Genomic DNA, 25,496 nt, shown 5'->3' on the forward strand with positions numbered 1-25,496 from the left:
TGTTTAGCTGATCCACACATTGGAAACTGCTGAGCTATGAATTCACACAAGTATGAGTTAGCAACCAGATGTTTACAGCAGGCCTGATAAAAATGTGCCACTGAAAATCTCAGTGTGGCCATCATTCGTACAGAGGAAATGGTACCCTGTGGGACACAGAGGAGCTGCATTTAAATTTAGAATATATGCCCATTATCTCAGCTAGAGTATCTAGTTTTGCTGCTAAAGTCTCCTACTTTAATGCTGACTGCTGCTGTTTTAGACCACAACAATCTGCCACATTCCCTTTCATTACACAGCTTAAAATAACCTTTTATTTAATATTCTTCACTTCTGCACAGTTTCGGCAGTGAAGCTATTTTCAAGTGTGTAGTATAAACCATCAAACAGATGTACTTGGAATGCCGCAAAATGTACACAAGTCATACACTATTAAAATGCTGTGGCATGAGCAGATTTTAGGATAAACAACGTGAAAAGTGTTTTTTGAACAGCTCTTGGTAGCTGTTCAAGAAATACTGGTAGCATGTTGTTTATTTTGAAATCCAGCCACCCAATCACATTTTAACATTGAGTGATCAACCTAACAATGGAAAATCGTAGGTGGAAGTAACTATATAATGAAAAGCATAGTTGCTACTCACCATAAAGTGGAGTTACTGAGTCACAGAAAGGCACAACAAGAAGACTGTTGGAAATAGCTTTCGGCCAACAAGAACTTTGTCAGACACACACACACACACACACACACACACACACACACACACACACACGTGGCCAGAGACTCCGGCAGCTGGAGTCACCTGGCTCAAGCTGCCAGAGACTGGCTATTTCTGGCTATTTGTGCGTGAGTTGCATTTGTGTGTTTGTGTATGTGTGTGTGTGTGTGTGTGTGTGTGTGTGTGTGTGTGTAGTAGTAGTAGTAGTAGTAATCTATTTTTGATAAAGATAATTGTCAGTCAGAAAATATGTATTGGCTGTGTACCCTACCCAACTAAATGATCTGTCAGGTATTATGTCGGGTACTGTAGCAAATGACATTAATGGAAGCATGTATGTAAAATAAGGGAAAGGGAACCACTCACCTATAGCAGATAAATCTGTGGAGCACAGAAACACTTAACCGAAAACAGCGTTCACACTAGCTTTCAAGCACTAGCTTCCTTTTCTAGCAAAACTAAACAAATTCATGCACACAACCACACAGACACTCAATTGCACACAGCACACTCCCGTGACCACAAAAAAACTGATTATTGATACTTGATTATTGAAAGCAGTTACCTGAGCTGATGAAAGTGGAGATGGGGTAGGAAATGATGCAAGGTGTAGTGAGATATAGGCAGGTCTTTGAATAGATAACTGCTCAGCTTCACAACAAGATGAAAAGAGTACAGGGGGGAGAGCAAAATGAGATGTAGGAAGAGGGAGTGGAGGTGAAGGGGAGGGGGGGGGGGAGAAAAGAGAAGGATGAAGATGAGGAAGGAGGAAGGGAGAGGTGAGAGGGTTTGAAAAGAAAGGGGGGGGGGGGGAGAGAGAGAGAGAGAGAGAGTGAGTACTTGCATGACTGGACTGTGGAAAGGGGGGGGGGGGGTATTGATGGGAGAATGCATGATCTGGATGGAGAAGGAATGGTGTGGACAGAAGGGAAAAGGTAAGGTGATTGGGTGAGGTAGTCAGTTGATACTGTTATCCGTTCATTACCATTTGTCAGTGTGGGAAACCTCGTAAGAGGTCAAATCCAGTAAGATGTAATGAAGCAGCTGCAGAAGGAATTGATACAAGACATCTTGCAGGTAAATGAATGTGTGTTTTCATTATTCCATTATGTAACAATAATGGAAGATCCTGGATGGAGCAATATGAAGAATAAGGGAAAGGCAACCAGTCAGCAACTGCAGATTTATGCGTGGAGCACAGAAACCTGGAACTGAAGACAGCATTCACTCTAGCTTTCAAGCACTAGCTTTTTTTAATATTAGAAGTGAACACACACACACACACACACACACACACACACACAAACACACACACACAAACCTCACTGACACCCAAACGCACACTCCTATGAGCAAGGCAAGACTGATTATTGATACTCAATTACTGAAAGCAGTTGCCTGAGCTTATGGAGATGGGGAGGGGCTAGGGAGGGATACAAAGAGTGTGTAGCAGAAAACAGGCAGGTCTCTGCACAGATGACTCCACAGCCACAGAAAACAAAAGGAGTACAGATGGTACAGCAAAAAGAGATAGGAGGAGGGTAGATTGCCAGGGTGCAGGATATGATGAAGTACACAGATGGGAATTGTCTCTCTAGTATATCCTGCCCTTGCAATATCCTTTGGTAGCAATCAATGACATTCTTTACCACTTTATCAGCAATAACATTCCCCGTTTTGGTTTCAGGATTGATAAAATACCCATTTCTGTTTTCAGTTTCCTTGCTTGTCGAACCACATACTCACTAACATTGCATTCTGACATTGTTTTCTTTTGACCAAGAGGGTGGAGCTAAAGTTAAAATTTCAACTTTTTCACGTACTCTTCCACTGATCACTTTTTCTTTCATTAACAGTATCATGCCACCAAAATCTTTGGCTTTCTTAACAATTTCATCATCAAATTTTTCCTCTCTACAATCAGAATCTACAACACTGCCATCTAATGCTTGGCACACTTTTCTTACCAAAACACACTTAACTTTTTCTAGCTTCTTTTTGCCATATGAAGCCTTACTGTGATTTGGAATGGAGTGAAGTTTTAAGGGAGAGCACCCCAAATAATGTAAAGTTTTATTTGCATCCTCCATACTTTGACTTTTTAGTATTGATTCGTGAAATGTCACCTCCAGTTCGTCTGCATCACTTTCATTTCTATCACTGTCAGTTTTCTGTTCACAAATCTTATAACGTGTCGTGCACAGTTTTTGGCCTAGTTTTACAAAGATTCTTTTAGCACTTAATATTTTAGACAAAGACGAGCAAACTGACCTCAAAGAATTTTTAACGATTTGTTTGTGTTTTTTGAAAGAATCACAACAAGTTCTTTGATGAAAAAATGGCTCTGAGCACTATGGGACTTAACTTCTGAGGTCATCAGTCCCCTAGAACTTAGAACTACTTAAACCTAATTAACCTAAGGACATCACACATGTCCATGCCCGAGGCAGGATTCGAACCTGCGACCGTAGTGGTTGTGTGGTTCCAGACTGTAGTGCTTAGAACCGCTCGGCCACTCGGGCCGGCTCTTTGATGACTTTCAAAAACTTTTAAGTAATAGTATTTGTGATGTCCACATATAGTAGCACGTTCTTGATCTTATGGAAAGCTTATATAGGATTGCAGCAGTGTCAAATCTCGTTGGTCTTCACTCAGCTCTTCTATTTTTTGTTGAGTTTTTACTTAGGCATAGATTGCCAAATGACATGGTGTTTTTAGTAATTTTCCAACAGTGCATAGATTCACATTTTCCACTGCAATTAACTGAGCACTAATTCACTTAAAACATACTTTATACAAGTGGAATGTTGGGACTGCACTACAGACAGACATGGCCTGCCTCACAGAAAGACAAAGAGGAACTGAGGCCAAATAGACCACTAACTGTTGCATGCCAGTTAATCTCAACAATGAATTTCAGCAACTGCTGCTCTGTTTTCATGCCTATAAAGGTTTCAAACAAGCTACTGCTGTTTAAGAACACTTTTTTATCACTGGGAACGGATGATTGGGCGAACATATAGATCGTGTATATTATAGTCTTTAAAAAATAACTGAATTAGTCAAATGATAGGAAATAAATTTTTACACTTGAAGTGTTAATTTGATACCATTGCATCTGAGGCAGTGAGACAGTGAGTGGATGAACTTACTACTTAAAGTGACTCTTTTCTATTACAGCATGAACTATTATATTTCAGATGTGTGTGTCAATTAGCACAAGACCCATTAAAGTTTTTATTTTATTAGAAAGCTTACAATCTAGGGGGTTATTTGAAATGGAAAACAGGTTCCCAGCAGGTTGGAGAAATGTGATGTAAGCATTTTTCCACATCCTTGCAATTTTTCTGAAATCAAAAATTGAGATACATTAATATATTTTAAAAATATTCTTTGTAACTTTACTACTTCAATAACTGGGTATCTGTTAACTGTATGCTTTACTTAACTTCTGAAAAATTTCCAAATCAAGAGCTTCACAAACATCTGAGCTATAGGCATTTATGTACATGAGTACAATTTCGCATTGACATTCTTGTAGAGCCCATTCATCAGAATACCACTACATTTAAAATTCGATATAAAATAAGTTGTAGTCTGAGACCAAAAAGATTTTCCAAAAGTTTCTATTATATATGTATAAGAAAACATGCAAAGCTTTGTGAAAATCTGAGATAGAGGGCTGCAAATCCTTGAATTATTGAATGTTTTGAGGTGGAATGACCCAAGTGCCTACCAGCTGCAGATGAGTGGCCTCACAGAAAATTCTAATACAATGTTGGCAGATATGTACAGTGATGTAAAACAGAGAGACGAGGCGTAATACTGTTAACACATTTCCATACAACACACTGAAGTAAAACACTTCGTTATACATTGTTTTTTCCTGACCCTGACTTCAGAGGCTAGAACAACACTGGATACATTTTTGTTTCATGCTGATGATGTTGAGGAAGATTATGTCAAATGTCTCATCACCAGGATTGAAGAAGCAAGACAGCTGCTATGCATCTGGACCTTGGACTATGCATGTTAAAATGCCAATGCCTACCTGTAATGTATGCCCCAGTGTGCTTCTTTCCAGTTGCAAAGAGAGGGGAAGGAAGTGTCATTCCTGTCATTAAAACTATGGGCTGACCAAGACTTGAACTCAGGACCTTTACCTTTTGCAAGCAAGTGCTCTACTGACCGAGCTATTCAAGCATAACCTACAACCTGTCCTCACAGCATTACTCTCATCAGTACCTGATCTCCTACCTTCCAAGTTTTGTATCAGCACACATTTCATTCTGGAAACATCCCCCAGCTATGTCTCCACAATATCTTTACTTCCATGACTGTTGGTCCTGTAAGTTTTGCAGGAGAACTGTGAAGTTTGGAAGGTAAGAGATGACGTACTGGCAGAAGTAAAGATTTGATGATGGATAGTGATTTGAACTTGGATAGATCAGTCAGTAGAGCACTTGTCCACAAAAGACAAAGGTCCAAGTTCAAGTTGTGATTTGACACACATTTTTAATCTGCCAGGAAGTTTCATATCAGTGCACACTCCACTGAAGAGTGAAAATTTCATTCAGATGTCATTCTGCTGGGTACTGAGACTCGAAAAATTCATGGGAATGAGGTTGTAGATACTGCATCCAAAGAGGCATCAACCTTGTATAGTGTGATCCAATTTGCTATCCCTCTCAAGCCATGATGTCATTGTTGAGAAGGTCTGTAATGTGTCTGTGGGATGAAAATGGCAGGAAGTGACGGATAACAAATTGTGATCGATGAAAGCAACTGTAAGAACATAGTGCAACTCACTTCAGCCAGTTCGATGTGATAATGTCCGATTAACACATTTTCAAATAGGGCATAGCTCTCTGATCCAAGGCTGCCTTCTGAGATGTAAAAACTACTTTGTGGTATACTTATTACAGTTCACACATTTTGATAGATTGTGTTTTGTGTCATAACAGCAGGACAGAAGCCAATCTGTTGGAACATTTGCCCTCATTTTAAGCACCAATGAAATTAATCTAGTCCATGTTTTAAGATTTATTATTGTACTTGATCTTCTACGTAAATTTCCGGGTTGTTGTAGGTGTGGTCTTCAGTCCTGAGACTGGTTTGATGCAGCTCTCCATGCTACTCTATCCTGTGCAAGCTGCTTCATCTCCCAGTACCTACTGCAGCCTACATCCTTCTGAATCTGCTTAGTGTATTCATCTCTTGGTCTCCCTCTATAAGTTTTACCCTCCACGCTGCCCTCCAATACTAAATTGGTGATCCCTTGATGCCTCAGAACATGTCCTACCAACCGATCCCTTCTGCTAGTAAAGTTGTGCCACAAACTCCTCTTCTACCCAATTCCATTCAGTACCTCCTTTTTAGTTATGTGATCTATCCATCTAATCTTCAGCATTCTTCTGAAGCGCCACATTTCAAAAGCTTCTATTGTCTTCTTGTCCAAACTATTTAACGTCCATGTTTCACTTCCATACCAATACTTTCAGAGACGACTTCCTGACACTTAAATCTATACTTGATGTTAACAAATTTGTCTTCTTCAGAAATGTTTTCCTTGCCATTGCCAGTCTACATTTTATATCCTCTCTACTTCGACCATCATCAGTTATTTTGCTCCCCAAATAGCAAAACTCCTTTACTATAAGTGTCTCATTTCCTAATCTAATTCCCTCAGCATCAGCCGACTTAATTCGACTACATTCCATGATCCTCGTTTTGCTTTTGTTGGCGTTCATCTTATATCCTCCTTTCAAGACACTGTCCATTCCGTTCAACTGCTGTTCCAAGTCCTTTGCTGTCTCTGACAGAATTACAACGTCATCTGCAAACCTCAAAGTTTTTATTTCTTCTCCATGGATTTTAAAACCTACTCCAAATTTTTCTTTTGTTTCCTTTACTGCTTGCTCAATATACAGATTGAATAACATCGGGGAGAGGCTACAACCCTGTCTCACTCCCTTCCACACCAGTGCTTCCCTTTCATGTCCCTCGACTCTTATAACTGCCATCTGGTTTCTGTACAAATTGTAAATAACCTTTCGCTCCCTGTATTTTACCCCTGCCACCTTCAGAATTTGAAAGAGAGTATTCCAGTCAACATTGTCAAAAGCTTTCTCTAAGTCTACAAATGCTAGAAACATAGGTTTGCCTTTTCTTAATCTAGCTTCTAAGATAAGACATAGGGTCAGTATTGCCTCACGTGTTGCAATATTTCTACGGAGTATCTTCCCCGAGGTTGGCTTCTACCAGTTTTTCCATTCACCTGTAAAGAATTTGCTTTAGTATTTTGCAGCTGTGACTTATTAAACTGATAGTTCGGTAATTTTCACATCTGTCAACACCTGCTTTCTTTGGGATTGGAATTATTATATTCTTCTTGAAGTCTGAGGGTATTTCACCTGTCTCATACATTTTGCTCACCAGATAGTAGAGTTTTGTCAGAATTGGCTCTTCCAAGGCTGTCAGTAATTCTTATGGAATGTTGTCTACTCCTGGGGCCTTGTTTTGACTTAAGTCTTTCAGTGCTCTGTCAAACTGTTCACACAGTATCATATCTCCCATTTCATCTTCATCTACCTCCTCTTCCATTTCCATAATATTGTCCTCAAGTACATCACCCTTGTATAAACCCTCTATATACTCCTTCCACCATTCTGCTTTCCCTTCTTTGCTTAGAACTGGGTTTCCATCTGAGCTCTTGATATTCATACAAGTGATTCTCTTTTCTCCAAAGGTCTCTCTAATTTTCCTGTAGGCAGTATCTATCTTACCCCTAGAGAGATAAGCCTCCACATCCTTACATTTGTCCTCTAGCCATCCATGCTTAGCCATTTTGCACTTCCTGTTGATCTCTTTTTTGAGACATTTTTATTCCTTTTTGCCTGCGTCACTTACTGCATTTTTATATTTTCTCCTTTCATCAATTAAATTCAATATTTCTTCTGTTACCCAAGGATTTCTACTAGCCCTCGTCTTTTTACCTACTTCATCCTCTGTTGCCTTCACTACTTCATCCCTGAAAGCTACCCATTCTTCTTCTGCTGTATTTCTTTCCCCCATTCTTGTCAATTGTTTCCTTATGCTCTCCCTGAAACTCTGTACAACCTCTGGTTTAGTCAGTTTATCCAGGTCCCATCTCCTTAAATTCTCATCTTTTTGCAGTTTCTTCAGTTTTAATCTACAGTTCATAACCAATAGATTGTGGTCAGAGTCCACATCTGCCGCTGGAAATGTCTTACAATTTAAAACCTGGTTTCTAAATCTCTGTCTTACCATTATATAATCTATCTGATACCTTCTAGTATCTCCAACCTTCTTCCATGTATACAACCATCTTTCATGATTCTTGAACCAAGTGTTAGCTATGATTAAGTTACGCTTTGTGCAAAATTCTACCAGGCAGCTTCCTCTTCCATTTCTTACCCCCAGTCCATATTCATCTACTATGTTTCCTTCTCTTCCTTTTCCTACTATCGAATTCCAGTCACCCATGACTATTAAATTTTTGTCTCCCTTCACTATCTGAATAATTTCTTTTATTTCATCATACATTTCTTCAAATTCTTCATCATCTGCAGAGCTAGTTGGCATATAAACTTGTACTACTGTAGTAGGCGTGGGCTTCATGTTATCTTGGCCACAATAAGATTTTCACTATGCTGTTTGTAGTAGCTTACCCGCACTCCTATTTTTTTAGTCATTATTAAACCTACTCCTGCATTACCCCTATTTGATTTTGTATTTATAACTTCGCTAATTCCCACTATATCTAACTTTAACCTATCCATTTCTCTTTTTATATTTTTTATCCTACCTGCCCTATTAAGAGATCTCACGTTCCACACTCCAGCCCGTAGAACGTCAGTTTTCTTTCTCCTGATAACGATGTTCTCTAGAGTAGTCCCCGCCCGGAGATCCGAATGGGGGACTATTTTACCTCCGGAATATTTTACCAAAGAGAACGCCATTATCATTTAACCATACAGTAAAGCTGCACGCCCTCGGGAAAAATGATGGCCGTAGTTTCCCCTTTCTTTCAGCCTTTCACAGTATCAGCATGCAGGGCCGTTTTGGTTAGTGTTACAATGCTAGATCAGTCAATCATCCAGACTGTTGCCCCTGCAGCTACTTTAAAGGCTGCTGCTCCTCTTCAGGAACCACATGTTTGTCTGTCCTCTCAACAGATACCTCTTCATTATGGTTGCACCTACGGTAAGGCTATCTGTATCGCTGAGGCACACAAGCCTCCCCACCAACGGCAAGGTCCATGGTTCATGGGGGGAGAGTAATTTCCTGGTAGGAGATTTTAATGTTTGCAGAGGATAGCAGCTTTTATGTAAGTGATATACCAACAACAATTTCTACATTTGTGTCTTTTCTGATCGTGTAATTATATTTCAGTAATAAATGTTGTAAGACACTAACTTTGCTAACAATTTGTTTGTTTTGTCTAATTGAGTGTCACAGTGTGCTAATGTGAGAAAGATTGGGAGAGAGCAAATGTGATTGAAGTAGCTGAGGTTAGAGCTGATAGTGCAGTTTCATATGGAAAAGTGAATCATTTGAAGGGTGAAAGAAGGGAAGAGTCATCTTTATCTTTGGGGATGTCTTCACCTATCCTGGATGTTGGTATGGCCTCAGTCGGGGCACCATTTTCTGGTAAATCTGGGGAAGATATCTTTGTATTTGTGGATAGGATGCATGCTGCTGTGACCTTATGGAACTGGAGTGATGAGCAATTTGTTAAATGTAACTTGGTGAAGTATAAATTGGTAAGGGGTGCCAGGACATACATGATATACCATGAAAAATTGCAGCGCACTCAGGCCTTTGCCAGCTTTCAAGGGATGTTAGTGGATCGATGCAGGAAGAAGAATATCTTGCGGTATTATCATGAACAATTTAATGGTGTAGTACAGAAGCAGGGAGAATCAGTAGAAGTTGTTGTGGATTGCATCAGGCAAATCAATGACAACATGTATGATTAATGAATGCTGATCATGCCAATAAAGCCATTTTCCAGGAGGCAGAACAATGGGCGCTTGATGTGTTTTTGCAGGGCCTGCCATCCAAAATGTCATGGAAAGTGTATATAGAGTTTTTGAGAACCTTGGATAAGATAGTGTTAACTGCAGTAGCTTTGACTGAACCTGATTCAGTAACTAGACCAAGGGAGCAGCAGGTAGTGTTTAATATGGAGATTGTGTGTTATAGGTGTGGCACTCCAGGCCACATTCATTATTTCTGTACGAAACCATAATGTACAAGGTGCAAGCAAATGGAACACACTGTTTAAAAAGTCCACGGACGCATAGTTGGTGGAAACAGTGTAACACCCATTCCCCTGTGTTAAGTGGTATAGTGGATGATGTGACCAAGTAAGTTTGGGTGACATGACCAAGTAAGTTCGATCAAGGGCACCCCAGTGCAAAATCAGTGGCAGAGATTTGTCTATTCGGCTATATAAAAGGAAAACCCTGTAAGTTATTGTTAGATACAGGCTTGCTGGTTTCTATGGCTAGCCAGAGTGTATTGAGTTTAGGGAGTTTGTATCCACCATGATGTATTTTAAATGGTGTGGGTGACGAATAAATGAGTTCTTTAGGTTCCGTGTTGCTGGTTTTCTGAGTGGGAGAGGGAGACTGCTGAATATATGTGGAAGTTCTATCTTATATGCGTGTTAACAAGTGCTTTTTTCTAAAAAAAAGTTTGGGGTTACTCCAACATGAGATATAATGCAGTGAAAATTAGTTATAACTGAAGCATAGGATATCACCCGTCTGCTTTTAGCCATGACGTCATCAACATGTCGAACCAAAAAAAAAGAAACTCACAAACATACAAGAGAATGTGGTATCGAACACTTCAGGTTACATCACCTCAAATGAAGCATGCAATTTGAGCGTACACATATCCGTTTAGTGCTACCATCGCCCACTATTAGCCAGCGAAGGCACTACGTGCTTGTCAAACTGGCTGCTAGCGATTCAGTTGTCAAGAATGGTTGCCGCAGCTTCGAAATGCTTGAAACAGTCAATGACATCGATTTTTCCACCAAAAACTGTGTGGTATCATTCGTATTGCAATTACCAACATGAAAAAATGAAATAAAAAATTTACGTCCGTGAAATAAATCTTTGGCACTCTTCTAAGTTTTCAGCATTGTAAAAAGATTACTTTGTCAATGAAAAAGTTTAGGGGTACGCATCCCCCAGCGTTCCCTCAGAAAAACAGCACTGGTGTTAACTACAGCTTCATTCCGCATGTGGACTTCAGAAGTAAACGTCACGGTAAAGTCAGTCTGCAGCAATGCAATGCAAAGCTGAATGGGACATTGTTTTGTCTCAGGTTTACAGCTGAACATTTTGAACTGTCACAAGGAACACCTGAGACATCAGGTAAGTCAGGTAAACTGCATACACAGTCACTTAGACTCGACTCACAAAATATGGTTCGATACCAAAAGGTGCAGGAATGCTGGTCTAGATTAATGTAGCTGCTGATCTGCCAGTTAATACTGCGTGTGTCATAAGAGTCCTTGCCAGAGAATGAGGTACTGGATCAGGCACCAGTGTTTTGTAGGACAAAGTTTGTCATATGTGTGAAAGATAGACAGTAGCTGAGTAGTGCCCATCAGTATAGATAATTTTGTTTCAGAGGTGGTAAGATTATCAAAAGGAACCCCAATACCTAACTTCAGGGTTGCCACAGGACCTGGAAATCAGGAAAATCAGGGAATTTCATACTTACCAGGGAAATTAAAAAAAAAAAAAAAATCCATTGGAAAAATCTCTTTTTTGTCTTAGTAGATGAAATGGTTTGATTACTGAGATGTCATGCATCATCATTGGTTGGGTTCAGTTGAGCACGTGTGCCGCTTCCATATTTCCTTATTACTACTACTTCTCCCATTCCTAACACTCCCCTCAGTTTGCAGTCAGTGCTGCCACCAGTTGTCACGGATAGCCTAGCAGCTGCAGACGAGAGGCAGGGAGACAAGAGGAGTGGTTTGTTTGGATCTGATTTTCAGAGACTGTAGACGCAGTGGCCGGTTATGGCGACCATGTGTGCATGAGTTGTGTCTGAGTGATAGTGTGAATGTGTGCGTGTTCTCGTTTTCTGATGAAGGCTATGGCCGAAAATTTTGTTGTGAGAGTGTGATTGTCTTTTCTACATGCCTGTCTGTGACTCAGCGACCATCTTTATGGTGAGTTGCTACCTATCCTCATTATTATTGATTCTCAGGATATTTGCACAAGTTATTTGCTGCATGGATTGATCACCACAGTCCCATTTCATCAACATGCTGTCTGTGACTCCTGAACAGCTGACCACACTAGTGGATTTCCACGAAAGGCCAAAATTGCAGGCCATTTCTGTGAATATCTCTAATGGACTGCCCTGCTGATCTGAAGTTCTTCATTTCCCACTAATGTGTGGGTCCTTCCCCAGTCTCACTAATCTGCATGCAGGCTAAGTCTGTTTGTGTGTGGCATAATGCAGTGGAGTTTCATCGTTTATTCATGGCTCCAGGACTGCAGTGCTCCTCAACAGGCCAGCGACCATGGACATGACTGTCTCACTGCAAGTACATTGCAAGGTGTGGTGTTTTATGGACATTTTATTAGAAAGTATAGACAATAAGCAGAGGAAACTTGTGGCAGTCATGGCAGTTTGTCGCTATGTACTCAAATATTTCTCAAAAGAAAAATCACATAATACCTGTAAAATAATAGATGTAACACAGTGGGTAATAACTGTTGCGGCCACATGTAGTAAGCGTTGCTTCACGCAGTGGAGAATGGCAAAACAGAAGCACGCCGGCGACTGAGGCATTGCAAAGTAGGCAGGCACAGATAGCCTTACTGACAGCAGCAGTCTACCAGCAGGCTGACGCAAGGACGCACACAGACCAAGCGCCAAGCGAAGCCTGGAGAGTGCTGAGTAAGGGGAAGTGAGGCCAGCACACTAAGTTACACTGCAATATACTGTGGGAGTAATAACAAAAAGCTACCACCAAAGGTAAAAAACGGCCTCCTGCTGGATATAAACACTGGAGTGCAGGCAGCAACAGACAGGAGCCATTAGGAAGCAGTTCGGATCTGAGGACGCCCGTACTGGGGTGCCAAGCGGCGACGAGTTCATCTCAACCATAGGGCATCCTGGCTTAGCGGAGCACTGGTGGCCTGAAGCTCCCAAGTGTGATCAGCGGCATGCATTGCACACATTGTCGGAGAATCTACACAGCAGCAGCCAGGCGGAGGCATCCCGCAGGGCTGGGCAGCGACGACGAGGGAGAAATTGTAAAGAAAGTTCAATAAATAACTGTAAAACTCCACGCCGTCTCAGTCTTTGGCGCAGCCACTGTGTCTGCTGCTAACATAACTGACAGTAATGAACATAGTAGAACCAACATTCTATTGGTGGTCACCTATATTGTTGGTTTACACAACTCTTCCCCACCTTATACACTTCTTTCGCGAGGCCTATGTTTTTCTGAGGTTATTTCTGAAATCAGTAAAGGTACTTAAAATGTGTCTTGTGACTCCAGGGAAATGTGTATTTTTGTCACCAAATGTGTTTCATTTTATTGAAATAAAATAACATTGGTGGTCTTAATGAAAAACATATAACTTTGGCTTGCTTTCTCCATCTAAAAACAGTTCATTACAAAAGATGTTGATGCTGCTACTTAAGGTTTTTGCTCACATTAAGAATCACCACCTGCTTGCAAGTTTTATTTAGATACTTCCTCATTAGGTACTATTGTTTCTCGTACCATGGGTGCAAAGACAGACTGTCAACTTACGTCTTTACTTACCCTTGACCTCAAAATTTTTCAGGGAAAAGTGTTGAAACTTGTCTCAAAATCAGGGAAATATCAAGGAATTTCACTTGGGGGTACTTGTGGCAACCCTGTAACTTAGGGGTTTTAGAGGGTGAATTAGAAAGGATTTCAGTGGAGAATATCAAAAGCTGGGACAATATGTCAATATAACTGCACTGAGGGCAAAGTGTCGCTTTTGTATGGTCGTGAAAGAGTAGATATGGAGAAGTTATTAGAAGAATGTGCAGGATGTTTAATCTGCCTGGGCCACTACCAAATACGCCGCAGGTACAACACAGCTTTCCCACTGGGAATGAGCAACCAGTATACTGGAAAACATACCATGTCTCCCACTGTTTGCAACTGGTAATGGAAGAGTTCATAGAGAAACAGCTTCGGGATGTAATCACAGAAGAAAGTGACTAGCCCCCAGTCAGCCCTGGTAGTGTGTCCAAGGAGTCCTCAGACAGGAAAAATGCTTATATGTCCTGCTGCGATTACAGGTTTCCATTTCAGTGAACGGTCACTGATGCGTACCGCATGCCTAACATCACAGAGACAACTGAATAAAGCAGAAAAAACTATTCAACTACAGAAAGGGAAATGCTGGTGCTAATTTTTTGTGTCACATATTTTTGTTGCTATGTGTATGAGAGACGTTTTAAGGTCATAATAGATCGTGCCGCACAAAAATGGTTTCTACGATTAAAAGATACAACCAGTAAGCTATCCCACTGGGCCTTAAGGCCTCGTAAATTCGATTGTGAGGTAGTGCATTATCCAGATAAGTCTCCTGGTAAAGCTGATAGATTAATTTGTAAAGTACATGCCACAGAATCCATCAGAATAAGTGGAAAGGAGTGGCACAGAGGCCTGTGACCCCAACTGTCAGCAATATGCAAAACATGCACTTCATCTCTGATGATGAGTGGCTTACAAGCAGACAAGATGCAACTGCTGTACCATTGTGCCAACCTGTTTAAAGAATGAAGTGTTGAAGCAAGCTCATGATTCCATCTTAGCTGGGCACAGTGGATGACAAGGGTTTGCAGCATTGCGGAAAATTACTGGTGGCTAATGAGGTAATGGTATGAGTGTTACATAGAGAACTGCATCCGTCATGCTCAAAGAGCCTAGCTGAATCATCAGCAAGAAGCCCTTGCACATTAGCATGTCTGATTAAAGTCAGTTGTTTTTGTTTTTTATGTGGTTGGTATAGAAGTAGATAAGCAGACAGGAAGTAAGTTGGTAGTTAAGTAAGAATGAGTGAGTATATGTGAGACATGCTTTGAAGTGTAACTTTAAGTTTAAAGGTTCTTTATAACATATGCTTTCTGGACTAATTCAGTCATTTAAGATTATGAGGGATTTGAGGAAGTACTACTCTCAACCATGGAGTCACTGCTGTTTGAGCCAGGCAAATCACTGTGTGCCCCACAAAGAGAATATGCACCATACCTGAGTCATGCGAATATATTATGTTTCACTCTGAGAAGCCAGCACCTAACAGCCCCAGAGAGCTCATTACAAGTGAAACTGAATTTTTCCAGAAGATAAACTCACACTGACTACTCAGTACCAAAACAGGTAAAGTCATTCACACCTGCTATCACCAAGGACATTTCAGTAGTGCCCAGAGCTACAAGATCAGGGATTGCTAATGAATGGTAGGCAATGTGGCATTGCAGGTTCCACTTTCCGGTTACCTACTATCTCATCACTAGAACCACAATTCCAAACACCATCTACTCGTTAATGTACCTACTGGATCTGCATTTCAAAATCCTGTACAAGTAAAACCAGACTTTCCTAAACACCACATTAGACCCAGTTCACCTGGCTACTCTGGGCCAAATGATGGCAGCACAAAATGGTCATTTGACAATGAAACATAAGAAAACATCAGAATAAACGATGCAACTGACTCAAAGCCACAGGGGCTAGCACATTATCTGTTTGTGTAATTTTGAGCATAATAAGTATTGTGTACTGCCATCTCAGTTATATAGTTGCCCAAATTCCACCCTTACCTTCCTTCAACCTGTGAGTCCACATTAGTCATGCCAGTACCAGTGCAGAAGTGACTCAATTACAGTGAACAATAATGAAGTGTGAAAGAAAAAAGGGAAGCACAAAAATTCAGTGCTTAAGCGTAATAGGAGTGAGATTCTGTATCTAGTGTAAAATAAAATGTAAAGGAGGACACGCCGAAGTCTTGTTAAAGCAGTGAAGAAACATTGATAAATGTTGAAGTGTCTGTTACTCTCAGAACAAATAAACAGGAATCTGGAAGACTGGATTAATCTAAGGAGGGCAGAAATGTAACGGCTCAAACACAGACAGCTGGGACCGCAGCCCAGCAACTGAAACCAGGCTGCATTGACCAGCCAATGCGCTGCCAGCTCAGCAGCATCAGCAGACACTGTTTCCACAGCTGTCACTTCTGTGTGAGGAATTGTATGCAGAAACTCATCAATGAGTGACCAACTTACTGATTATGCCACACCAGCCCCCCCCCCCCCCCCCCCCCCACCTGCTCCAGACGTTTGTTGCTGCCTTGGGGAGCCTTCCACAACTGTCAGCATGTGGAACTTGGATTTTAACACAGGACCAGCCTGTCAGCAAGTCATCACAGCTGGGTTGTCCAGTGAGGCAGAGCCCATGTTGGTCACAGCATCAATTACACTGCCTCTGCCACGTCATGAACTAACAACCACTGCCTGAGTGTCCAACCCGGGCACAAGAATGTCACCTCACTGCTACGCCGCCACCCCACAGCTGTCAACCACCATCCACCAGCACGCTATGGTAGCCAGGTTCCCACCACTGTCGACATGAAATGCCTGCTTTGGCACTGACATAGCAATGTGCTGTGGTTTGAGGATCACCTCAGGTCATCTGAAATCTGTCTGTTTCAGATGTGTTTTGTTATGTCCTAGCCAGTAATGCCAACCGAGCCCGCTGCCAAAAGGTTGGCAGCATCAAAGTCCGGACGCCGTCCGCATAAGCAGCGCCAGCGAGAGAGAAAATCGCCGCAAGTCTGCACGCGCCACCGCTGGCTTCTGGCTTCTTAAGCGCTGGAGTCGCGAGCGCTAGGACAGTTCTGTATTCGCTGCTCAGTTGTATACTCGCCACCAAATTGTGTACTTGCTAGTCGGTTGTGTGTTCATCGCAGCAGAGTTGTTGTTTGTCGTCAGCCAACGCTGACCTACCCGCTCCGACTCGAACTAGACAGATCTCTGTAGACACGGAGTTCCCTATTGTGTTTCTGTATCTTTATCAATAAAGATAAGTACCGACTTTTATTTAATCAGAGTGTTTGGTTTTTCATCTTTCTGTTTACTGTTCCAGCGGACCGGTCGGCCCGCTATTAAAAGTGTGGCGGTGACTTCGTAAGCCATTTCTACAGCCAAGTGTTTGTCGCTACGAACACCGCCACAAAATGTTTAAACATATCTGTTTGTGTTCATCAGTAAAATGTTCAAGTGTTCTGTCAACTGACTGGCTACCTTCTTCGCCTGCTCCATTACCAACCTCCAACAGAGAACCACTCGCCCAACGCTACCCTACAGTAAATCCTGTTACAATATCATTCCGCATTCTGGGTGCCAAATTATGTTGTTGTTTGCGTTTTTAGCCCCATGTCCAGTGTCAAATTGATGTGATGGCTCTCTTGTGCATCAACTATTTTTACTGATTGCTGAAGGTAAATCAGCACAATCAGATTTATAGAGTTATTAACAGATTCCATGAAGAGAAAGCTGCTAACTGGGAACCACATATGTTAAAAAAATAAAAGGTTAATACCTTAATACCATGTTCTGAGGCATCAAGGGATCACCAATTTAGTATTGGAGGGCAGCGTGGAGGGTAAAAATCGTAGAGGGAGACCAAGAGATGAATACACTAAGCAGATTCAGAAGGATGTAGGTTGCAGTAGGTACTGGGAGATGAAAAAGCTTGCACAGGATAGAGTAGCATGGAGAGCTGTATCAAACCAGTCTCAGGACTGAAGAAGAGAAATTTGTTAACATCCAGTATTGATTTAAGTGTCAGGAAGTCATTTCTGAAAGTATTCGTATGGAGTGTAGCCATGTATGGAAGTGAAACATGGACGATAAATAGTTTGGACAAAAAGAGAATAGAAGCTTTCGAAATGTGGTGCTACAGAAGAATGCAGAAGATTAGATGGGTAGATCACATAACTAATGAGGAAGTATTGAATAGGATTGGGGAGAAGAGAAGTTTGTGGCACAACTTGACCAGAAGAAGGGATCGGTTGGTAGGACATGTTCTGAGGCATCAAGGGATCACCAATTTAGTATTGGAGGGCAGCGTGGAGGGTAAAAATCGTAGAGGGAGACCAAGAGATGAATACACTAAGCAGATTCAGAAGGATGTAGGTTGCAGTAGGTACTGGGAGATGAAAAAGCTTGCACAGGATAGAGTAGCATGGAGAGCTGCATCAAACCAGTCTCAGGACTGAAGACCAGAACAACAACAACAACAACCTTTATATTCGCCATAATACAAAGGAATTTAATAATTTCCTGGTACTTTGCAGAACATTGTCATGGATGAATGATAAATGTACTTTACAAATGTTCTGTCAGTTTCTTCAAAGTTTTTATATGCCAAAATTGATGAGATTCTGAACCTGAGACAACTCCCATTTCATCAAATTCTAACTTCAGATTATTGCAAATATTTGGAGGAGGCATATAAGTGTATTGATATTTATGTATTTTCATTCAGTAATGCCATATGGAATAATGTTCTGGGGCATGTCATCTTTAAGAAAGAAAGTCTTCACTGTTCAGAAATGTGGTGTAAGAATAATATGTGGTACTCACTCACATTCATCTCAGCTGAGATACTAAAAGATGGAGGAGAACCATTGCACAGACATTTATTTCACCTTATACAGATAGTCTGGAAAACGGAGAATATTACAACAGAGTGGAGATAATCATTAATAGTCCCTATTCATAAAAAAGGAAACAGGGAAGATCTCAGAAACTATAGAGAAATATCATTAGTCAATACAGGTTATAAGATCGTATCTTGTTTATTCCTATGCCGCTTAAAACCATATGCAGAAAATATAATTGGGGATTATCAAAATGGCTTCCGCAAAAACAGACCCATCACTGATAACATACTTACAATAAAATCAATAAATGAAAAAGTTTGAGAATATAAACATAAAATACATTATCTGTTCATCAATTTCATGAAAGCTTATGACTCCATCCATAGACAAAGCTTGTGGAATGTAGTGACTGAATTTGGTTTCCCAATTAATTTGATAAATCTCTGCAAAGTATGCATGGATGAAAATTCAAGCAGGGTTTTACTACATGGATTAAAGTTATAAAATAAAACTGGGTTAAGACAAGGAGATGCTTTGTCCCACTTTCTCTTCAATACAGCTTTAGAAAGAGTTGTGAGGAAACTCAAACTGGTACCTGCTGGGATTCTCCAAGAAAGCAAAATTAACAAGTTAGCATATGCAGATGACATAGAGTTCATCAGAAACAGTGAAACAGAGATTAGGCAGTTATTTGTGGAGCTTGCAACAGAAGCATCAAGACTTGGCCTGAAAGTAAATGACGAGAAAACAAAATACATGGTAGTTCAAAGATGTAGAGATCAATGGGATGAACACAAATTCGAGCATGTTGAACATATCAAATTTCTGGGATCAGTGCTAGATGAACAAAATCAGAGAGAGGTAGAATGAAAAGTGAGACTGCAAAATGCTAATCGAGCCTATTATGCTATAAAAAATCTCTTAGGGTCCAAGGTGCTCACTAGGAAAACTAAAATAAAGTTATATAACACAATCATCAGACCAGTTGTAATCTATGGGGTAGAAACATGGAGCCTAACGAAAACAGAACACCACCATTTACAAGTATTTGAAAATAAAGTTTATAAAAAAATCTTTGGTCCATATTATGACAACGAATCACAATGCTGGAAGAGCAATCCATGAGCTATCACAACAACCAATGATAGTAAACATAATAAATGCTATAAGACTGCAATGGGCTGGACATCTGATGAGAATGAAAGAAGACCAACTTGTCTTAAGAATATTCAGGGAGAAGCCATATGACAAATGACCAAGAGGGGGGGGGGGGGGGGGGGACGGGGACATAGGAGAACTTGGCACAATGAAATTTATAGCATATGCAAAAGATTGGAAATAAATAACTAGCAAGAGGCAGCACAAGGCAGGAGCATCTGGAGGAATCATGTGAGATCGGTGAGGGACCTTCAAGTCCCTTACAAGCCTACTACTACTACTACGTAACACAGTGTATTTATACCCTCACAAAGATTATTGTAAATAATCCAATACAGTTCAAAGGAGCCATAATGTACTTAACTAAAGTACAAGAAGAAAAAATGAAATTCATTATTCCACACTAAGATTGTACAAAAAAGTGTGCACAATGCTACCACCAAAATTTTTGATCACTTTTTTTACCCAATAATATAAAATGTCTGACAGACAGCAAAGCCAAATTTGAAAACAATCTGAAAAATTTTGTCTTTGACAACCAATCCTATTCCATTCTAAGAATTTTTGTTTGTTCAATGTGTAAAAGGTGATGGATAGCAACTTCTATTTCACATCTGTATTATTGGGGGGAAAACCTTGTAAATGGTCAACATGTTGTTGTATTTACATGTGAATGTAAAATGACTTGTTCTGCATCATTACAATTAATAATAAAAATAAACCATGGAACATGACACTAACTACAAATAACAATTGAGTGAAGAGTTACTCCTTGTGAAAAGCAAAAGTTCCTTCATCATGGGCTAGTAGGTGGCCTTCATTGCATACCTTGCTGCAGTCAGTGACCATACAGATGTTAGGTAATGGAAGCCAGTCACACGGCATTTCATTAACGTGTATTTCCACAGAGCTTAGCAGCAGGTCAGTCATCAGTGGTCAGATGATCATTAGTGGTCAGTGATACATCTAGCCATCTCGGGTCACAGTGCATGTTAGTAAAGAGCAACACCAAACATCTTCTCTTCTTGAGTATACATCCCATTTTAATTATCTGGTTTACCCTCTTGTGTACCTTCTGGGACATCTGTTTTTGTCCATTTTTGTGCCAGTGATTAGAAGGAATGTATTACTCCAGTTGTGATGGAAGGTGATGTGACTCATTGAAATTTGCTACTTTCATCCAATTTTCAGCAAATTCTCTTCTACCTTCAAAAAAAGTTTGATTTTACCTTGGCTCTAAAAAGCCACCCTTGGGAGTTTCCATCAGTTCCCAGGCATCATTTATCTTCTTGTGTAGTGAATAAGTTGTATGTCCAATATTCTTTTTGGCAAAACAATGCTGCTGGGGTTCAAATCTCAATTTGCCTTCCAGAATTAGGTTCTCCATTGCTTCTATAAATTTCCTAAAGTAAATGCCAGGATGGTTCTTTTGTAAAGGAAACAGATAATTTTCCTCTCCATCCTCGTCCATTACAAGCTTGTGATCCATCCCTAATGACCATATTGTGGATACCATTAAACCCTAATCTTCCTGCCTTCCCTCTCTTACACATAAAGAAATAAAAATAATATTATTATGAGCATGATAGTTTGCTACTCACCATACAGAGGAAACATTGAGTCACAGATAGCCATAACAAAAATATTGCTACACATTTTAGCTTTTGGCCAAAAGACCTTCTTCTGAAGTAGAAAAGACACACAGATTCACAAAAGCACAACTCACACATGTGTATGTGCGAGTTGTGATTGTGTGAATGTGTGTTTGTTATCTACTTCAGAAGAAGGCCTACATTCATGCAAACACAACTCACACACATACGTGTGTACGAGTTGTGGTTGTATGAATTTGTGCGTGTTTTCTACTCCAGAAGAAGGCCTTTTGACCAGAAGTTTAAACATACAGCAGTGTCTTCATTGTGCCCGTCGACAACTCATTGTCTCCTCTATATGGTGAGTTAACCTTTTCTAGGATTGCTATGTAGTATTAACACATATTGAACTTAAAATTTGACATGCAAATACATTTGCTGTTGCCTCATGTAATGGAAGAGAGGTACATATCTTCTGACACAATCATCAAAGATTGAATCTTTTACTCACTCAAAACCTCTATTTGAAACACAGCTGTACATAGCGATACTGCAGGATTATTTATGGAACCTTCAAAAGTAAAATCTCTTGCCTATAAATGAGGAAATCTCAGGAACTTAACTGCAATTGTGTATGACGACAATTGTTAGTAAATGTGAAATGTAGGTTGAAGATTTCTCTGTATTCTCAAAAACTGTTCATTGCCTTATTTGTTTTACTACTTCAGTTTATTTTGTACTCCTATTGTTCTGTCCTCTTTCAGTGAGTTCTGTTTGATTGTTTTCTCAGAGTGTAGAAATTTCGTACTAAACTCTTTTCGTTGTAGGAAACGTATGTATTATAATTTGAATATAATTTTTTTAATGTCTGTGGTAAGGACTGTGGGACCAAACTGCTGAGTTCATTGGTCCCTAGGCTTACACACTAAGTAAACTAACTTAAACTAACTTATGCTAAGGACAAAACACACACTCACGCCCAAGGTAGGACTCGAACCTCTGACGGTGGAAGCCATACAAACTGTAACAAGACACCTCACACTGCACAGCTATCCCGCATGGCTGAACATAAGTTTATTAGAGGGTGAAGATAAACTCATGCATTTTGTAGTCTTAAGTGAGAATGATTATTTCGATTTTTACATTTTTTCCAACAGACTTATTCCAAACGAGTGGGAATGGCACTGGATTTGTATTTAGGATGGTTGGGGATCAGATCTCCATTCAGTCATCTAAATTAAGCTCTTTGTGGTTTATATAAATCACGTAAGGTTAATATTGAAATAGTACCTTTGAAAAGATTGTGGCCAGTTTTCAACCTATTCTTATCCTCTCTGAGCTTGTGCTTTTATTTATTCCTTCTTAGAGATTTACACCCACCTAAAAGAATTGAGGTGTACCTGTATCCTGGAAAATGCAAGAAAAATTTGTTGTGGATGAGACCTCAAATACACTCCTGGAAATGGAAAAAAGAACACATTGACACCGGTGTGTCAGACCCACCATACTTGCTCCGGACATTGCGAGAGGGCTGTACAAGCAATGATCACACGCACGGCACAGCGGACACACCAGGAACCGCGGTGTTGGCCGTCGAATGGCGCTAGCTGCGCAGCATTTGTGCACCGCCGCCGTCAGTGTCAGCCAGTTTGCCGTGGCATACGGAGCTCCATCGCAGTCTTTAACACTGGTAGCATGCCGCGACAGCGTGGACGTGAACCGTATGTGCAGTTGACGGACTTTGAGCGAGGGCGTATAGTGGGCATGTGGGAGGCCGGGTGGACGTACCGCCGAATTGCTCAACACGTGGGGCGTGAGGTCTCCACAGTACATCGATGTTGTCGCCAGTGGTCGGCGGAAGGTGCACGTGCCCGTCGACCTGGGACCGGACCGCAGCGACACACGGATGCACGCCAAGACCGTAGGATCCTACGCAGTGCCGTAGGGGACCGCACCGCCACTTCCCAGCAAATTAGGGACACTGTTGCTCCTGGGGTATCGGCGAGGACCATTCGCAACCGTCTCCATGAAGCTGGGCTACGGTCCCGCACACCGTTAGGCCGTCTTACGCTCACGCCCCAACATCGTGCAGCCCGCCTCCAGTGGTGTCGCGACAGGCGTGAATGGAGGGACGAATGGAGACGTGTCGTCTTCAGCGATGAGAGTCGCTTCTGCCTTGGTGCCAATGATGGTCGTATGCGTGTTTGGTGCCGTGCAGGTGAGCGCCACAATCAGGACTGCATACAACCAAGGCACACAGGGCCAACACCCGGCATCATGGTGTGGGGAGCGATCTCCTACACTGGCCGTACACCACTGGTGATCGTCGAGGGGACACTGAATAGTGCACGGTACATCCAAACCGTCATCGAACCCATCGTTCTACCATTCCTAGACCGGCAAGGGAACTTGCTGTTCCAACAGGACAATGCACGTCTGCATGCATCCCGTGCCACCCAACGTGCTCTAGAAGGTGTAAGTCAACTACCCTGGCCAGCAAGATCTCCGGATCTGTCCCCCATTGAGCATGTTTGGGACTGGATGAAGCGTCGTCTCACGCGGTCTGCACGTCCAGCACGAACGCTGGTCCAACTGAGGCGCCAGGTGGAAATGGCATGGCAAGCTGTTCCACAGGACTACATCCAGCATCTCTATGATCGTCTCCATGGGAGAATAGCAGCCTGCATTGCTGCGAAAGGTGGATATACACTGTACTAGTGCCGACATTGTGCATGCTCTGTTGCCTGTGTCTATGTGCCTGTGGTTCTGTCAGTGTGATCATGTGATGTATCTGACCCCAGGAATGTGTCAATAAAGTTTCCCCTTCCTGGGACAATGAATTCACGGTGTTCTTATTTCAATTTCCAGGAGTGTATAAACTACCATATGATAGATATTTTATTTACAGATTAATGACAACATAAATTAATAGTGTATATTGTTTATTTTACTTGAAAATTGCATTCTAGTGTCTTGAATAAATTCAAGCTTATTTGAATATTAGAATACAAATAAAATTAATTTTTAACAAACAAGATAATAATCTTTTACAGAAAGAAATGCTCTCTGCTGAAGATGCAGCATTATTGCAATCAAAACAGGATGAACTGATGGCAAAGCTTGGTGAATTTGGAGCTCTGACAATTAGGATACAAACCCTTTTAAAACTTAGTCATCTGACAGAGTCTCAACTATGCCTGCTGGAGGGCCCACGTCCTGGTGAAGAGAAGGAAACATTTGATTTGGAAATTGAGGATGAAAGTCTTCCTAAAGTAATAATTTGTGGTTCCGAAGATCATATTCCAAGAATTGTTGTTTGTGAGCCTACAGTGAAGAAAGAAGAACCTTTACTGAAGTGTTGTTGTGCTAAGCATCCAGTAAGGGGAAAAACATACAAATGCAGTTTGATTTTTGATGAACATATTTATTGTACTATACTTCGCACTGTAATGTTGTTTCGTTTTACAGATACTTCTTGGAGGTATTGGTGGTGATACCGCAGGGTATGTAGAGTTACTTATTTGATTGTAGAATTAACAAGTAAATTGTAGTACATTATAAACAATTTCAGTTTATCTCAGTCTGTGATATGATTAGTTTAGCTGTTACAATATGATGATTGTAGATAAAAATTTCTAATTTACATATTGATTACATACTTTTAAGATTCATGAAACTCCTGCATGGCAGTAGATTCAATGGAAAAAATTACTTTTAGTTCCAGACATGTGCTACTCAACAGAATAAGAGTTGTTGCAGCACAATACAAACACTGTAACTATCCTGAGAAAGTCTACTTACAAAGTTCCAAGGGCAATTATTAAGCAATGAATCTTGGAATATAGTATGGCTCCCTATGTATGACTCTCATGTGGCCCACAAAGACAAGCGGCTAGACTAATTACAGTGTACACAGAGGAATTTAAGCAGTCCTCCTTGAGCTCTATATTCAAATGGAACTAGAAGAAACTTTAATATGTGGTGCAATTAGAAGTACCCCACCCTTCCCCTCTGCTACACATGGCACAGTGGTTCTGCAGGATATAGATGCAAATGTAGATTCGTACAGCTGATTATAATCACAATCTTCTAGTTCCTGAGAATATTTAATTTGTGCATGGTTTTATTCTGAATCAGTACTGTGTCATTAACTTATCTTTTTACCTTTCAACTTTTAAACATAATCAATCATGCATTTAATATGACAAAATCTAAAAAAGTTTCTAGATGCATTTGTCTTACTGTAATTATGAAACATGATTTGCACCTCGTGCGCGCTTGGGAATGCATCAAGCTAAATAAAAGTACAGTAC

The 25,496-nt window shown here is 40.8% G+C and overlaps 1 protein-coding gene and 1 long non-coding RNA gene across 3 annotated transcripts in view; one reads left to right on the forward strand and one right to left on the reverse strand.

Annotated features, from left to right (window-relative positions):
• LOC124711635 overlaps nucleotides 1-24,560 on the reverse strand; it is a 57,436-nt gene extending 32,876 nt beyond the window's left edge. Inside the window, exons 1-3 of one of the 2 annotated variants that reach the window (XR_007005492.1) lie at nucleotides 24,341-24,560; nucleotides 22,474-22,590; nucleotides 3,948-4,066 (exon numbers count right to left, since the gene is read on the reverse strand). This is a non-coding gene — a long non-coding RNA (uncharacterized LOC124711635). Of the gene's footprint in view, nucleotides 1-3,947; nucleotides 4,067-22,473; nucleotides 22,591-24,340 lie in introns of those variants that run through there. The other variant, XR_007005491.1, reaches the window with a different exon arrangement.
• Nucleotides 1-25,496, forward strand: part of LOC124711630 — a 198,965-nt gene that overhangs the window by 83,735 nt on the left and 89,734 nt on the right. The window contains exons 4-5 of the mRNA XM_047241812.1: nucleotides 24,237-24,560; nucleotides 24,652-24,686. Coding sequence (XP_047097768.1) covers nucleotides 24,237-24,560; nucleotides 24,652-24,686 — 359 coding nt within the window. The remainder of the gene's footprint in view (nucleotides 1-24,236; nucleotides 24,561-24,651; nucleotides 24,687-25,496) is intronic.

Source organism: Schistocerca piceifrons, chromosome 1 (genome assembly GCF_021461385.2).
Source record: "Schistocerca piceifrons isolate TAMUIC-IGC-003096 chromosome 1, iqSchPice1.1, whole genome shotgun sequence".
NCBI classification, from domain to species: Eukaryota; Metazoa; Arthropoda; class Insecta; order Orthoptera; family Acrididae; genus Schistocerca; species Schistocerca piceifrons.